This window comes from Schistocerca serialis, chromosome 3 (genome assembly GCF_023864345.2).
Source record: "Schistocerca serialis cubense isolate TAMUIC-IGC-003099 chromosome 3, iqSchSeri2.2, whole genome shotgun sequence".
Taxonomy (NCBI): Eukaryota; Metazoa; Arthropoda; class Insecta; order Orthoptera; family Acrididae; genus Schistocerca; species Schistocerca serialis.
In genome coordinates, this window is record NC_064640.1 from 718,209,407 (window position 1) to 718,226,009 (window position 16,603).

General features: G+C 37.2%; 1 protein-coding gene across 1 annotated transcript in view; it reads right to left on the bottom strand.

Annotated features, from left to right (window-relative positions):
* LOC126471124 (CLIP-associating protein 2-like) overlaps positions 1-16,603 on the bottom strand; it is a 156,001-nt gene that overhangs the window by 77,989 nt on the left and 61,409 nt on the right. The window contains exon 13 of the mRNA XM_050099205.1: positions 9,464-9,668. Coding sequence (XP_049955162.1) covers positions 9,464-9,668 — 205 coding nt within the window. The remainder of the gene's footprint in view (positions 1-9,463; positions 9,669-16,603) is intronic.

Here is a 16,603-nt window from a genome sequence, read left to right on the forward strand (position 1 = left end):
GTTTGCAAAAGAAGACAATTCCTCCTAGCTGGAACAATGCTGCAACTGTTCCGCATTCACAAGCAAGACAAAAGAAAAAGATAACTGTAGACCTATCAGCCCATTTCTTTAATGTACAAGGTATTCATCAAAATTATCACCAATCACATAGGATAGAGGAAAAAATGATAGATTTTAACCAAGCGAAGGAGCAAAATGGCTGGATATGGCGATGTAGATCATTTGTGAGTCGTAAACAAAATTACAGCGCAGGCAATAATTTTGAACTGCACAAATTTGTTTTAGATTCATGTATTATTAAAGTACCACTGCATACACTTCACAGATTTTGATGAAGTTTTAGACTCAGTTTCAGTCAAATCTGCACAAACAGCCTTTGAAAATCAGTGAACTGAATTATGGAAAGGGTTGTTGCTATTCACCATATAGCAGAGATAATGTGTCAAAAAAAAAACAAAAGAAAAAAAGCCCACAACACACGCAAATCTCATACACAACCACCACAGTCTTTGTCTGCTGATGCCAGGCTCGGTGAAAGGTGAAAATCAACTGAAATTGGCTCAAAGACATAATGAGATTAAAGAAAAAATAAACAAAGAGACTGTAGTGTGGCTTGCGGGTCTGTGGGTGGATAAGTGTAAAGGAGGGAGACGGAAGATGCGAATAGATTAGGTGAAGTTGGTACTGGAACAGAGAGGAGAAGGCGTTAGGGGTGGGGAGGGGTTGGTAGGATAAGATACAAGTTCACGTGGCACAGGACGGTACAGGAAATAACACTCAAAAATGTGCAAAAGTGATGCAGAAAGAGAGATCAATTTGAAGGTATAGGATTAATATCAGTGGGAGTAATGTGGGACATGAGATGCTGCACCAACAATTGACGCAGTCTTGTAGCTGTCTGTTGTGCGCGGTGGAGACAGTTGACACAGTAGAGAGTCAGTGTGGTTGGTAAGGTGACAAGAGAAACACAGGAAAAGAAGAGAAAGGAGGACTGGCCTCAGCAGCCAGTGACTGTGGTCGTGTGTGTGTGTGTGTGTGTGTGTGTGTGTGTACGTGTGGGCGCGCGAGCGCGTGTAGGTTTTTACATAACTGAGGAGGCCCAGTACCTGATAACCTCAGACAGATGAATACAGTGCAAGAGATGCAAGACAACACATATCCAAACACCACCCAAACTACTTCTGTAAATATTTGCGCTCAACAAAAGTAAAAATTTCTCGAAATGCATTGAGCTAAGCATGAAAAAAATACATAACTGGAGCAGCGATTCATTATTTAAATAATAAATAACAGCTGCAGGCTTTCCAAAAATATTGATTATGACGTATGAAATTGAATCAAATGTTTCTCCTTCCCAGACAGTTATTGGTTCAGGTTACATCAGCATTTTTATCGGACAGTAAATTTTTATTAGATAATAAAAAGTCTCTGAGAAGCATTTTGATGACTATTATATAGATATATATAAAGCGTGAAGATTCAAGAGGGGGTATCCTATATGTAACTTTTACAGCTTAAAAATTATTTCCCACATTTTACACTTTCCCGTATTTTACATAATTTTTTTGAAGTCCCTTGAAAAGTGGGATTTCATTCTACTTCATACTAGGCCATTCTCTTCCTTGTCCCAGCCCCTTCTCTTCAAGAATATTAATTATGAAGATTTTGTGTTTGATGGCATACCCAATAAATTTTCTTTTTCTTTTCTACATTTTCTTTAGTAATCTTCCCTCTTCATTTGCTTCCTTTAAGACTTCCTGGTTGGTTTTCCTTTCTGTCCAATTGTTGTAGCCTTTTCTGCCATATCCACATTTCAGCAGTTTCCTTTCCAGTTTATCCAGAGTCCAACTTTCACTTCCATAAAGCCGAGTACGCCCTAAAATAATTTTGCAATGGATTTTCTGCCATTTACATTCATATTTTTTCTGGTTCAAATGTTTTTCTTAGTCATAAATGGCTGTTTTGCCAATGCAATCCTCCTCTTCATTGCCATTAATCATCTATTGTCCTCTGCAATCATACTATGAAGATGACAAAATTGTTTCACCTAATCAATTTTGACGTCACCAATATTTACATCGGTTCTAGTTCCTAATGTACTTTTTCTGCACTAGCATTACTTTTGTTTTAAATTGGTTCACTTTTAATTTCCACAGTTTAAGTGTGCCTGAGTGGACTTGTAGCATTCTATTCAAAATTTTTTCAGAGTCTGCAGCTGTCATGATGTATTCAACAAATCTGATCCAATGTATCCTTTCACCTTTGTCTTCTCCTTCTTGATATGAATAACTTTTTCAACAAACATAATAAATAAATATGGGGATAGGGGACATACTCGTCTAATTCCTTTTCTAATCCTGAACTCTTCCTCTACCTTCCTGATGTTTACTTTTTGTGCTTTGGTTCTGATGCAGTTGATTATTCTTCTAGCATTCCAGTCAAGTTCTATTTTTGTCATAACTGTAAAGAGTGGCTTCTAGTTCACATTGTCAAAAGCATTTTCTAAGTAAATAAACGTAAGGTAGTCTGGCCAGAATTGCCAAATGTGTGCATGAGGTGTACCTGGCTTATGTGTAAATGTGTGTGTTTTCCTTTCTTTTCTAAAGAAGGCTTTGGCCAACCGCTATGTGTGTAACAGTCTTTTTGTTGTGCCTGTTTGCAATTCAACATGTCACCTTCACAGTGAGTAGCAATCTATACTTTTCATAACACCATTGACATTCCAACCGGGACTTACCATTGTAAGGAATGTTGTTCTATTCATACCCATCCTTCTCTCCAATACAATGCACATGGCCAAAATTGCTTCCCTTGTTTCTCTGCCTTCTCTAAATCCAAATTAGCCTTCTCCAAATACTGATCTCCTTTCCCTTTTATCGTGCTCTATCTACATTAATGAGTAATTTGGATGCACGATATAACACACATATTGTTCTATAATTGTTATATGCCAATGCTACAACTCCATTAAACTTTACCAAGATAATCAGAAATTCAAAATGAAAGGGAAGTTGGAAAAGCAGATTCCATGACACTAACATTATTCTCAGTAGCCCCATGCAAAAACAAAGATGTGAATACATCTTAATGGAATGTTATCTGGAAAACCTCCATTTAACTGATAACAACATACTGATTGATTTTTTAAAAATCTGCTTTAGTTGCACTGCTATAGCTGAACTTTTATTTTGTCAAATGAACATGTTTCAGTACCATCACTGGGCCATTCCCTAGTGCACAGTCATCAAAGTCACTTACCCCTATCAAAAATATGTCTGGAATTTGTAATTTACTGTTTACCTCTAGTGTGGATAAACTTCCACAGCAAGTAGGAAAATGTAATATAGTAATTTTGAAAGTAGGACTTAAAATCATCTATAACACTATTTCACAAGGGTTCTATTTTTGATATTAAAGTGTGTGCTTCTAAACCAGTTTACCATGAGAAATTCAAATATGTAAACAAAATATTGTTGTCAGGTATACTTTTGCATCCAGTAGTGATGGAACGTGACAATTTCTTGTTCAACAGCAGGTGGGAAGAATAAGAAGTCAATGGGTTATCCCCCGCCACACCTATGCAATTAAGACCACCTGCAATACCTCATTAACTTGAACGATGACAGACAGTTGCTGCCTCGGCAGTAAACTTTCACGCTTCCCAGAGGCAGTTGCATTGAGTTTACAACAGTGGTGTGAGCCGTAATTTGTGTCAGTCTTAATGAGTGAGTGTTTTGGGTGCCAAGTAACCATCTCTGTCATATTTCTGAGTGAAGTTGAACCTCCTGTGTTTAAATTGATGTAGCCTGGTGCTGAAGGTAGACTGACTGACTAACTGTTTTTACATATCAGCATTTCTCTAGTTCTCTAGTATTAATGTATTACAGGCGTACTGCTGAAGAGGTATTTTTAAATTTTCAGAAATGCGGATGTCGATATAAGCCAGATAACTTCTGCTATATCTGAGGGAAGTTCACCTTTGTCAGAAGTAGGAAAAAATTTCAACAGTCATAAAGAAAGCATATAAACATTACTTTAATAGCGGTAGGAGACCAAGATAAAGAATGGGCACCACATTTCTGTTGTGCTACATGTTATTGCAAACTAATTCAGTGGTGGAAAGGTAAAGAGAATTTGGCATTTTTCGCTGTGCCCATGGTGTGGAGAGAGCCAAGGACAGCGTTACTGATTGTTATTTCTGTCCAACAAAAATTCAGGGTTTTACAAACTAAAAATTGAAGGGGCACATTGTTTACCCAGATCTGCCTTCAGCAAGAATGCCAGTGTAGCACACTGACAGCCTTCCAGTACCTTCAAGAGCTTCAGGTCAAATTCGGAGTGACAGTGAAGTTAGTAGTACTGAAGAAATCGCAGATGATCCTTTATATCACTGCACAAGTGAGTCATCACCACATTTTTTAACATAAGCAGATTTAAATGATTTAGTACGTGATCTAGGACTAAGTAAACAAAAGGCACAGCTGCTTGGTTCAAGATTAAAAGAGTACAATCTACTCCACCAAAGTACTAAAATCAGTGTGTTCAGGCACAGAGAACATGCCTTTATTTCCTATTTTGCAACAAACGGAGCACTGACATTTTGCAATGACATTGCTCGCCTAACGAAAGTGCTGAATTTCACCTATATTTCACAAGAGTGGAGACTTTTCACAGATGTGTTGAAACAAGTTTCGAGGGTGTTTTGTTCCATTACGGAAATAAAATACCTTCTACACAAGTAGCTTACGCCAGCTTGACCAAAGAGAATTACGAATTCGTACAAAGGATGCTAAATTCATTACAATGCAATGAATACAAATGGCAAATTATGCAGATTTCAAAGTAATTGCTATGGTACTGGGAATGCAACAATGCTACACAAAGTATGCCTGTTTTCTTTGCGAATGGGATAGTCAAGGCAGAAATTCTCACTATGTGAAAAAGAAATGACCTAGGCGAAGATGGAAAGTGAGCGAAAAGAATGTACAACATTAAAGTCTGGTAGCTCCTGAAGATATACTATTTCCACTGTTTCACATCAAACTTGGCCTAATGAAACAACTCGTAAAGGCCACGAATCCAACAGGTAGTGGGTTTGAATATCTAGCTACCAGCATTTTTTAGCTGCAAAGGTGTATTTGCGGCCCCACAAATCAAGGAGCTGCAGAAAGATGCAAATTTTGAAGCACATTTAACTGACAGAGAATAGACAGCATGGGACTGTTTCGAGATGGTGTCAGAAAAATTCCTTAGAAGAAGAGCTACTAACTACAAAGCAATAGTAAACGACATGATCAAAACATATTAAGATCTGTGGTGCAATATGTCTATGAAGGTAGATATCACGGTCTCTCATCTAAACTGCTTCACAGAGAGTTGTTATCCAGAATGAGATTTTCACTCTGCAGCGGAGTGTGTGCTGATATGAAAAGACAAAGGTCCCGAGTTCGAGTCTCGATCCGGCACACTGTTTTAACCTGCCAGGAACTTTCATATCAGCACACACACCACTGCAGAGTGAAAATCTCATTTTGGAAACATCCCCCAGGCTGTGGCTAAGCCATGTATCCGCAATATCCTTTTTTTCCAGGAGAGCTAGTTCTGCAAGGTTTGCAGGAGAGCTTCCGTGACGTTTGGAAGGTAGGAGACGAGATATTGGCAGAAGTAAAGGTGTGAGGACGGGGCGTGAGTCATGCTTGGCTAACTCAGATGGTAGAGCACTTGCCCGCAAAAGGCAAGGCTCCTGAGTTCAAGTCTCGGTCCAGCACACAGTTTTAATCTGCCAAGAAGTTTCATACCAGCGGACACTCCACTGCAGAGTGAAAATCTCATTCTTGAAACATCCCCCAGGCTGTAGCTAAGCCATGTCACCGCAGTATCCTTTCTTTCAGGAGTGCTAATTCTGTAAGGTTCGTAGGAGAGCTTCTGTAAAGTTTGGAAGGTAGGAGACGAGGTACTGGCAGAAGTAGAGCTGTGAAGACGGGGCGCGAGTCGTGCTTGGGTAGCTCAGATGGTAGAGCACTTTCCCACGAAAAGCAAAGGCCCCGAGTTCGAGTCTCGGTCCGGCACACTATTTAATCTGCCAGGAAGTTTCAGTTGTAGTGATGTATCAGATGAACATGCCAAAAGATTCCATGAAGACTTTTCTACTATAGAAAGGTGTTATGAAGGGAAGTGGGTACCATCTATGATAGGAGATTATTGCTAGCATATCATTCGAGAGAAGAAAGATTCACAATACAAGAGAAAAAATTGATGTGCATTACAATACAATGGATTTTTTTTTTTTGTCAATTTTCTGTAATTTCTCATGTCAAATAAAAGCTACAAAGCTTATACACAAAGATTACAGTGTTATATGTTAGATCTCACCCTCCGTTAATGTGATGAGCTTATATCATCATAAAACGTGAATTTGTTTATCGAATTTCTCCTCATGTTTGCTGCGCTATATCAGAAACAGAAAAGAGAAATGAAATTGTGAAACTATACCTGACAGAAAAACCTAAAAAAAAAAGTTTTGAATTCAACACTCAAAGTACAACTAGGATTACAATGTATTTTTTCAGAAATAGAAAAAAAGTATTTTTTGTAGAACAGTGTAATGAGACTAAAATAATGTAAAAAGAACACACCAAAAAAGGAACTGTACAAATGAAGTTGAAAAATAGTTGGTAAGTTTTTAAATTGAGGGCAGTTCAAGACAAGGACTGCATGAGCAGAAAACATCTGAGCAGAAGAGCAAAGACAATCTGTAGTGTTTTGTCTAACTATAACTTTCAAAGCAAAACATATGGTGTCCAAGGAAACAAAAATTAACTATTTGTCTGTATTAGTAGCTTCAACTTATAACAGCAAAACATGAATTTTTTTTTAAATTGACTAAACATCCCTAAAACTGAAAGGTGGACAGCAAGCAATTGGGAGGTGCTTATTTAATAATAACAAGCAAAGGTCTGTGCTCCCACCCACACAGGCCAATTGGGACTGACTGACTGACTGCCATACCATCCTCTGCCAATGGCATCATTCAGATGCGTGATGGAGGTGCATAGCATCAGCACTGCTCTCTGGCAGTTGTTAGTGTTCTTAAGTTGTGTGTTCACTGTCAAGTTAACTTAAATGCTAGTCTCTTGCAGAAGCTACTTTTGTCAACTTGCAGAGCTTCCACAAGTTAGTGGAAACACTTTATAGCAGATACTTGTCGAACTTGCCGGCTGCTGGAAGTTTTTCTCAAACTTGCAGAAGTTTTGTGTGTTGAATCCAGGTACAAAAATCATGGTGTCCAAAACGAGAATGGTGCAACCCCTAAACATAAATAACTGGCCACAGTCAGCCAAGAAAATGTGAAATGAATATACAGATTAATTTGTTTCACCAAAAGGGGAAGTAGAATGACAGTAGTTTCATCTTTAAATTCTACAGTAAACAAAAATGTTTGTAATAAATACTGCTTGCAAAAATCGAAGAGCAATTAATAGCGATCTCTTGGTTTTATAACCTGCAGTATTTTTGTATCTTGTTTTAGAATTTATTATTTTTGTAATAAAAGTAATAAATATTGTTTTTTAAATTTGAAGATTAATTAAAGGTGATCTCTTGGTGATACAAGTTGTAGCATTCTTGTGTCCTGTTTTCGAATATGTTATTGTACAATAGACGAGATATTTTTTAAACTTGCATACAAAATTCTCAAATAGTTTTTAATCTGAGTGAAGTTCTTTGATTCTTGTTTATTCAATAGTGTTTCTTGATAATTTAAATATGTACACCTCTGTATCCAAACTGTTTTCCCTTTTCTCTGCTTTTTGTTTTTCTTGATAATTTTTCTGCAATAGCAATAATAATAATAATAACAATAATAATAATAATAATAATGCAACAATGATGGTGGCTGGGCTGATTTTTAAACATGACACTGTAAATTCCCACTTGGCTATCTCATTATGAAACTCATGTGGAAACACTTCTGCAAGTACTTGCAGGAAGTTCCTGAAATAAACTTGCCCAAGTGACTTGCGAAAGCAAACTTGTGCACATTTTTGTTGTAATGTAAACACCTCAGCAAGTATTTGTATAAGTTACTTGCTAATAGACAACCGCCTTTAACCTTGGAGCCACTGCTTCTCACTCAAGTAGCTCCTCAACTGGCATCATGAGGCCGAGTGCATTATGTTCTAGTCCCACAAGTAAGGAAAAATCCCTGCGGTACTGGGAATTGACCACAGGTACTTCATATAGCAGCTGGAAGTGCTTATCATTGAGCTATGGAGGCAGACAGGAATTATTAAAAGGGAGACAGGAAAACTAACAAATGTATGAGGATATACACTGGAGTTCAATATGTAATTATGGTGATAATGTGGGAATGATATGGAAGTGGGTGAGACACTTAGTCAGGTGACTGAATAGTGGATGGTACAAGAAACTTCTTTGTAGCATTCAAAGAGAGATGAGCATGAGGAGATTAGTGTTTTAACATGCCATCAACAATCAGTTCACTAGAGATGGGGCAAAGCTCCAATTAGGAAAAGATGAGTAAGCAAATCGGCCGTGCCCTTTGTCAGAGGAACCGGCATTTGCCTGAAGCGATTTAGTGAAATCACAGAAAACGTAATTCAGGATGGCCAGACATTGGCATGACCCTCTAAGAGAGAACAGAGCAAGATGATCACTGGAAGACAACATTAGAAACGTGTATGTATCACTGAAAAACAATTTTCTTGGAAAAGGCTAGAACAGGCTTCCATACAAAAGTATAAGGTATTGCAACAAATGTATTCAGTGATCTGACATTACGAAACTGACACAACAATAACAATCACAGGCAAGAGAATAAAAGAAATGAACCTGCTGTACAGATTTAAATGAACTCAGAGATTTTTTCTTTTCTTTTCTTTTCATTTTAATTTTAATTTTTCATTTGTCTCATGCAGTCAGCAGTATTTTCTTTCTCTGAAGACAATTAAGTTTCCCCCCACAACTGTCTCAAGCACAAAAAACTGTGCCTTACTGTTGAAAATTAAGCAGACAGAGCATGACCGATTCACTGGCAGGAACATAAAATTTTCAGATTTAGGATATAGCTCAAATTAGATTGCTGAATTAAATCAGAGGTATGCTGAGCTTCACATGAACCAATTTAGAGAAATCACAGAAAACTAAAATCTAGATGGCTGGACAAAGACAGTACAGTGTATTAACCATTGCATTATCTGACTTGGTTTTTACAATATGGAGCTTTTTTTTCTATTCATATTGCTTGAAAGCCTGTCTCTATTAAGTGATGAGCAGCCGAGGTCACACAAATGCACAAAATATGTTGCTAACACAAATCAAGAGTTACTAAAAATCTATTTTGAGTAACGGCAAGTATGCTAATTATATAACTGCTTAACTTATAAACACATTGATAAGTACAGAAAAACAATATACATTTTTTATAACAGAAATTCAATGATACCTCAATTTTGAGCCAAATGAGCGATCAAGTAGATTTAAAGAGTAACGACTTGGCGAAGTCTCTCTGCTAGCTTCACGACTAGGTCCTGTCGAGAGAGGGATGCCGGATGGTCTACATTGTCTGCCATCATGTCCTGTTTCTCTGTTTGTAGTTGAAAAGGTAGCATAACTTAGTCTGGAAGACGGAGACCCTGAGCGGCTTGTAGCTATGAACAAAATAACAACAATAATAAAGAAAAAGATCATCTTTCTATAATGTTACAAGTAATTTACAGAATAAAAGACAAACTATATCAGTATATGGGAAAAATATAAGCATCATCACAGAACTAAATAAAATGTGAAAGGTACATATGCACCAGAGTTTTATTTAACAAAACATCATTTTCACTTAAACAAATCATCCATTTGGCACTCAAAACTGTGGTTTTTAATTATTTAAATGAAAAGCGTCATAAATTTCTAAAACCTTGCAATGTCTTGCATTCTAACAGCTTGATATCTCAATCACTAAACATCTAGGTTTTTTATGATTGTTACTGTAGAGTCTCATAAGAAAGTAACAGCTTGATATCTCAATCACTAAACATCTAGGTTTTTTATGATTGTTACTGTAGAGTCTCATAAGAAAGAAGTCTACATGCAAGTGCACCAGACACTGCAACTCTTGATGCCTTGTAGTGTCCAACATACCATTCTGTATGTTTACTTGTAAAATGTTATCCTCAACATCAACTAAATGACAATGTTTTGTATGGAAAATAAACTGTATTTATCGATCAATGAATGTTGATGAAAGTCTATTTCATTTGGTTTAGGAAATATTAGATCAAATATATGTTTTCATGTTTGTAAAAATGATTTCACAATTATTCCCTAAATGAAAACTCACTCTGAAGGTGCTTTCTTGTATCTAACATGGCACGAAAATCGGTAATGTTATTGAGTAGACCATTTATCTTGGAAAACTGCACAACCACCTCATAACTTCATATACTGTTGCCTGCTTGTCATCCAATCAGAGATAGGTCTTGTAAAGTGTGGGCTACAGTGATGACTACATAACAAGAACAATTTTACATTATACTTTATCAGCTAGAGAAATGCACTTGTGCCTGAACTAAAGTCTCAATGAATGTAAAACTTGCAAGAATAATTCACAGGCACACACTCAGCTGCCCCATCATCAAATATGCTGATGAAATGACTGCTGACAGACTAACAATAGCTTTTATATCCATGGCCCCTTCCACTTGTTTCCCATGGTTTTTAGCATGCTGGTTACTGCACCATCCAAGGTTTACAGCCACGAAAATTATCAATACATAATGTATTTCATTGAAACCCTGGCTGCATCATAAGTCATTTTGTTGTTGTTGAACGATAGCTCTTTACAGCAAAGTGCGAGTTCCCAGACCTTGTTACAGTTGAAACCACAGTCACAATTAATTAATTTTTAGATTTTTGGGTTGAAAATGTCAAAAAGTTGACTTACTTTTCCTATTTTCATTCACTGATGTCTTACAGCAACAAACTTTGGCATGACTCATCATTGATGAAATAAGTATTTGCTGCTCAGAAGTGTGTAATAAGGGTCACACGTAACTGTCATGTCTTTATAGTCTGTAGAAAATGCTTAATTCGGTGTTTCTGCAGGACTCACTTGATTTTTTTCCAGATAATACACTATCATGTGGAAGACACACATTAGCTGTGGTCTTCTCAGGTTCTTCTACGAGGGCCGTTCAGAAAGTAACCTCCGGTTGATTTAAAAAAATACACCAAGTTAAATAAAAATATTTTAATATATACATCTTACAACTACATCTTCGCACTATTTTTCTACATAGTCTCCATAGCGATTGAGGCACTTATCGTATCTCTTCTCAAGCTTTGAAATTCCTTCTGCATAAAAATCACCCGCTTGTGCCTGGAGCCAGCCTGTGACCGCATCTTTGAGCTCTTCGTCGTCATCAAACTGCTGTGACCCAAGCCATTTCTTCAAATGCATGAAGAGGTGATAATCACTTGGCGCCAGGTCTGGGCTGTAAGGTGGATGGTTGACAACGTCCCACTTGAAGGACTCAAGAAGGGCCGTTGTTCTGCGAACAGAGTGAGGACGGGCGTTACCGTGCAAAAAAACAATACTGGAAGTCAGCATACCACGGCGTTTGTTCTGTATAGCCTGTCGTAACTTTTTTATTGTTTCACAGTACACGTCTTGATTAATGGTCGTACCACGTTCCATGAATTCAACCAACAACACCCCTTTGGCATCCCAAAACACCATTGCCATCAGTTTTCTGGCAGAAAAATCTTGCGAGGCTTTTCTTGGTTTGGTAGGCGAATTTGAATGTGCCCACATCTTTGATTGTTCTTTTGTCTCAGGGTTCACGTACTTAATCCAGGTTTCGTCACCGGTCACGATTCTGTTTAACAATGGTTCTCCTTCGTCCTCATAACGTGACAGAAACTCTAATGCAGAGGCCATTCTTTGAGTTTTGTGGTGGTCGGTAAGAATTTTGGGCACCCATCATGCACAGAACTTGCGGTAACAAAATCTTGCTGTCACTATCTCGTACAAGAGAGTCTTAGAAATCTGTGGAAAACCAGTAGACAACTCCGACATTGAGAAACGTCGATTTTCACGAACTTTTGCATCAACTGTCTGAACGAGTTCGTCAGTCACCAATGATGGTCTACCACTCCTCTCTTCATCATGAACGTTTTCTCGTCCACTTTTAAATAAACGTACCCATTCACGGACAACTCCTTCACTCATAACTCTTGGTCCGTACACGGCACAAAGCTCACGATGAATAGCTGCTGCAGAATATCCTTTGGCTGTAAAAAACCTTATGACAGCACGCACTTCACATTTGGCGGGGTTTTCTATTGCAGCACACATTTCAAACTGCCACAAAAACTAAACTAGCGCATATGCGACGTTGACTCGACCACAGCTTGATGCCGACTGACCTGTTGAGTGCGTGAACGCACAGATGGCGTCGCTACTCCCCCCACAACCCGCACTGTGACCAATCGGAGGTTACTTTCTGAACCGCCCTCGTAGTTCCACTGTCATTATAAGTTGTAGGGCAGAAGAGTATGTATCTGTGTAACCACTCACAGAGTACACAGTCTTCAGCTGCTCAAAAATTTCTTTGTGAGACATTCCATGCCATAGAGGATGCAAGCACTACTAACAGGAATGAACTCTAAAGGGTAAGGTGGAAGAGTAATGAGATATGGGAAATAGGGAAGGAAGATTAGGGTTGACAATTAGAGACAAAGCACAAGCTCAGATGGAGTATGGAGGGAAATGAAACTGGCCATATCCTTTCAAAGGAACCATCCCAGCATTTGTCTTATGTGGTTTAGGACAATTGAAGAATGGAACTCAGCTCCTTCTGCATACAGAAATGTATGTAAATGGGGGTATGTAAATTTCCATTACTTTTTTAGTCAATACCCATGTTTATATCTGAACTATTGTGACCACATATAAGTAATTATTCCATCCAGCATGGGCTGTAACTAATAAAAGTGTTTCTTTCTGAGATATAGTCAAGTGTAACACTTATGCTTAACATAGAGTAATAAAAGTTTGTCACCACATCATTTATTTTACAATAAGTAAGTAATTAAAAATAAAAGGAGGAACTAATAATCCAAACAACACTTTACATTTTTTTCTATTGTGTATTAAATTGTAATGGTTAATCAATATGTTCCACATACTGTCAATAAATTATATTATTCAGTATTTAGCTACCATTCTCCTGAATGTAACAGTCTAGTTAATTTTATTAAAAATGTTAATTTAACAAAATATGACCAAGTTACGATACATACAAAATATGTACTACCTAAAATTTCTACACAGGTGAAAGTTATTCGTATTAGCCTTGACATACCTCAACTGAAAACACCTTTTCTCAATTTTTTTCCAAAAATAATGTCTTTGAATAGTTGCTGATAATAAAGACTTTCACGTTCCAGAATATTCTTTTGTAAAATTGAACAAGATTTTAATTGCCAATACTATATATTTGTAACCCTAATTCTCAGGTCTCACTTTGTCAAAATTAATGTTAAAATTAAAAAGTTTTCATTTCAAGAAAATTCTTGTGGGAAAGGTGGTGGTGGTGGTGGTTGTCGTCGTGGTGATCGCTTTGCAGGGCACTCAACTGTGCAGTCAGCAGCCCCCATAAAAAATCAGAATTTTTACACAGTCCACTCTAGCCAGTCATGAATGATGAAATGATGAGGGCAACACAACCAACCAGCTCCCTGGCAGAGAAATGTGGGAAAGGTGAGACTAAAAATACAGCTACTGCGCACCAATTCAGTGAGTAAGTGGGTTTCATTGGCCAGTTCAGTGAATCTTTGTTTCACTTTCAATCTGTAAAGGAACTACGCCAATCAGTCTGATTAACCGATTACTTGAAGTATATGCCACTTGTCTGAAAACATCTGTCATTTTGTCTGAGCTGTCTGTAGAAGCTGTGCTACAAACAGGTGATTTGATGTAAACAAATGAAGAAGAAGATGATGAAATATGTTTCAATTGCCCCATGAAGCTCTCCTGAGCTATTAAACGTGAAGTTTTGTTGGCCTATTTAACCAAACGGGGGGGGGGGGGGGGCAGAGAGAGAAAGGGGGGAGGGGGGGAGAGGGGGAGAGAGAGAGAGAGAGAGAGAGAGAGAGAGAGAGAGAGAGAGAGAGAGAGGAGAAAATGGTGGTTTTCATGGATTTAAACTTAGACTTTCTTAAAAACTCTTCTAGTAAGAATTTATTAGTCACTAACATTAGTGGTTTTTGGGGACTTTAATGTAGATTTTCTTAAATACTCTTTCAGTAAGAATTTATTAGTCAGTAACATCAATCAACTTAATTCCTACTTTAAACTTCCCAACTAGGGTAGCTTACTGCTTCAAAATAACCCTTGATTACATCTTTATACGAAGGTCTAATTAACAAAATTATGTTACAAAATCAATAGTCAAAGGCCTCTCAGACCATGACATGCAGTTCCGTTTGTTAAATGTTACTACTGAACAGGATATAAAATCCACTAAATCTGAGTTCAACAGGGTAGCCAGTCAGCCAGAAACTGATTATTTTAGGAAACTCCTCAAAGACATGAACTGGTGTGATGTATACAGTGCTTAAGGCAGGTATTAAAAAATGCAACACTTTATTAATAATGTCCTGACCCTATTTGATATCTGTGTTCCCCGAAAACTAGTACAGATTAAACATAAGTCTACAAAGAACATAAGGTTTACTCAAGGAAAAAAGGTGCCTTGTACAACAAAAAGGAAACTATACCCGTCAATCGGAAAAACAGCTCTGATGCTGATGCTATAGTTCATTACAAGACATGCTGCAAAATATTAAAGATAGTAATACAACCGTGAAACAAAATGCATTATGAGAAAAAGATAGGAGGAGACTGCTAGGATGAGAGGTGAAGAGGAGCAGATAGCATTAATAGCAAATTATACACAGGTAACAAGATGTGTGCAGCGTTGCACAACTTTTTAACAAGGATTTCATAAATGTTACTGAAAAGAAGGGTTGTCATGTTCAGAATACGCTACCATGGAATATCTCAGTCCAGTCTTTACAAATAACTTCAGTAAAGGCTACACTGGGAAAGCCAACATTAGAAATCAAGTAATAAGGAAAGAATTAGGATTCAACCAATAACCCAAAATGCAATCCTATACACAGAAAAATGGAGAGAACGTGTACTTCATATGTCACCAAAAACATTTCCCAAATCGGATGGGGCAACGATAGTGAGACTGGAACAGGTCGTATGTCCAACCCTGGAGTGATAGAAGAGAAGAATATTAATATGATCCTTATTACACCTACATAAGTAAGGTCCACCATAAAACCATTAAAAATAAAAAATCTCACAGTTATGATAAAATATTTACAAAGTTAATTAAACAGTGTGCTTCTGATTTTAGTAACTGTTAAGTTACTGTTCAGCAGAACATTTCCTGAGTGGTTGAAATATTCTGAAGTTAAGCTCTTGTTTCAGAAAGGAGATAAAGAAATACAGATAAATTTGCATCTTATTTCTCTTTTACCAGGATTCGTAAAAATTTTAGAAAAGTTAATATAAAATTGGGTTCTTAACCATCCTACAACAAATAACATTTGTCAAAGTCACAGTTCAGATTTCTAACGAGTTCTGATATTGAGAAGCCTATCTACACACACAGCAAGAATGTACTTAATTCATTAGACAATAAATTACAGGCTACTGGCATATTTTGTGATCAGTCAAAGGCATTTGACTCTGTAAGTCACAACATTCTTTTCAGTAAATTAGAATATTATGGTCAAAAGGAAATGTTGCAAAATGGTTCAAATTCTACCCGGACAGGACACAAAGGATGTCAGTAGGAAAGAGATTGTATTAAGCTATTAGCTATCATTCAACTGGGAATTAATTAGACGTGCTGTCACACCAAATTCCATCTTAGATCCCTTATTTTTCCTTGTGGATATCAATGACCTTTCATCAGTAACATTTCGAAATGGCAAGTCAGTATGCAGATGATAGTTAAAAGTTTAATTATGAATAAAGTTCAGTTTAAGATGAGCCTCAAGGATCTATTGGCAGCCAACTTCTTCTACTCCACTGATGAATTTTTCAGTAGAACTAACTGACATGTATATGTTACTAATAATCTCAAATAATGTTAAGTATTACATACAACCTGACTCCTGTATAAATTTAGTGACAAGTTTGTTATTGCATTTTAAATGAAAATATGTTCATTTTTTTTTTGCTTATACCACATCCATGAGGACCATTTCACTTGGGATCTGTGAAAGGTACATTAGCATACCTGTTGTTCTTTGTAAATATTTACTGTGTATTTTTGTTTTCCGACATGTTCTACATCCTTGTGGATCTCCTCACTACGGCTCTATTGGAATGAAAAGTACATGTAATCTAATTTAACCATACCAAACCCAACCTCAGACAACAGGCAGAAGCAAAAGATAAAGATACACAAAACACAGTTTGTTTGTAATTTTTTCTCCCAATGATAATTAAGTAGTGCACAAATGGTGAACACTTACACCTACAATGCACTTACTTTGATCAATG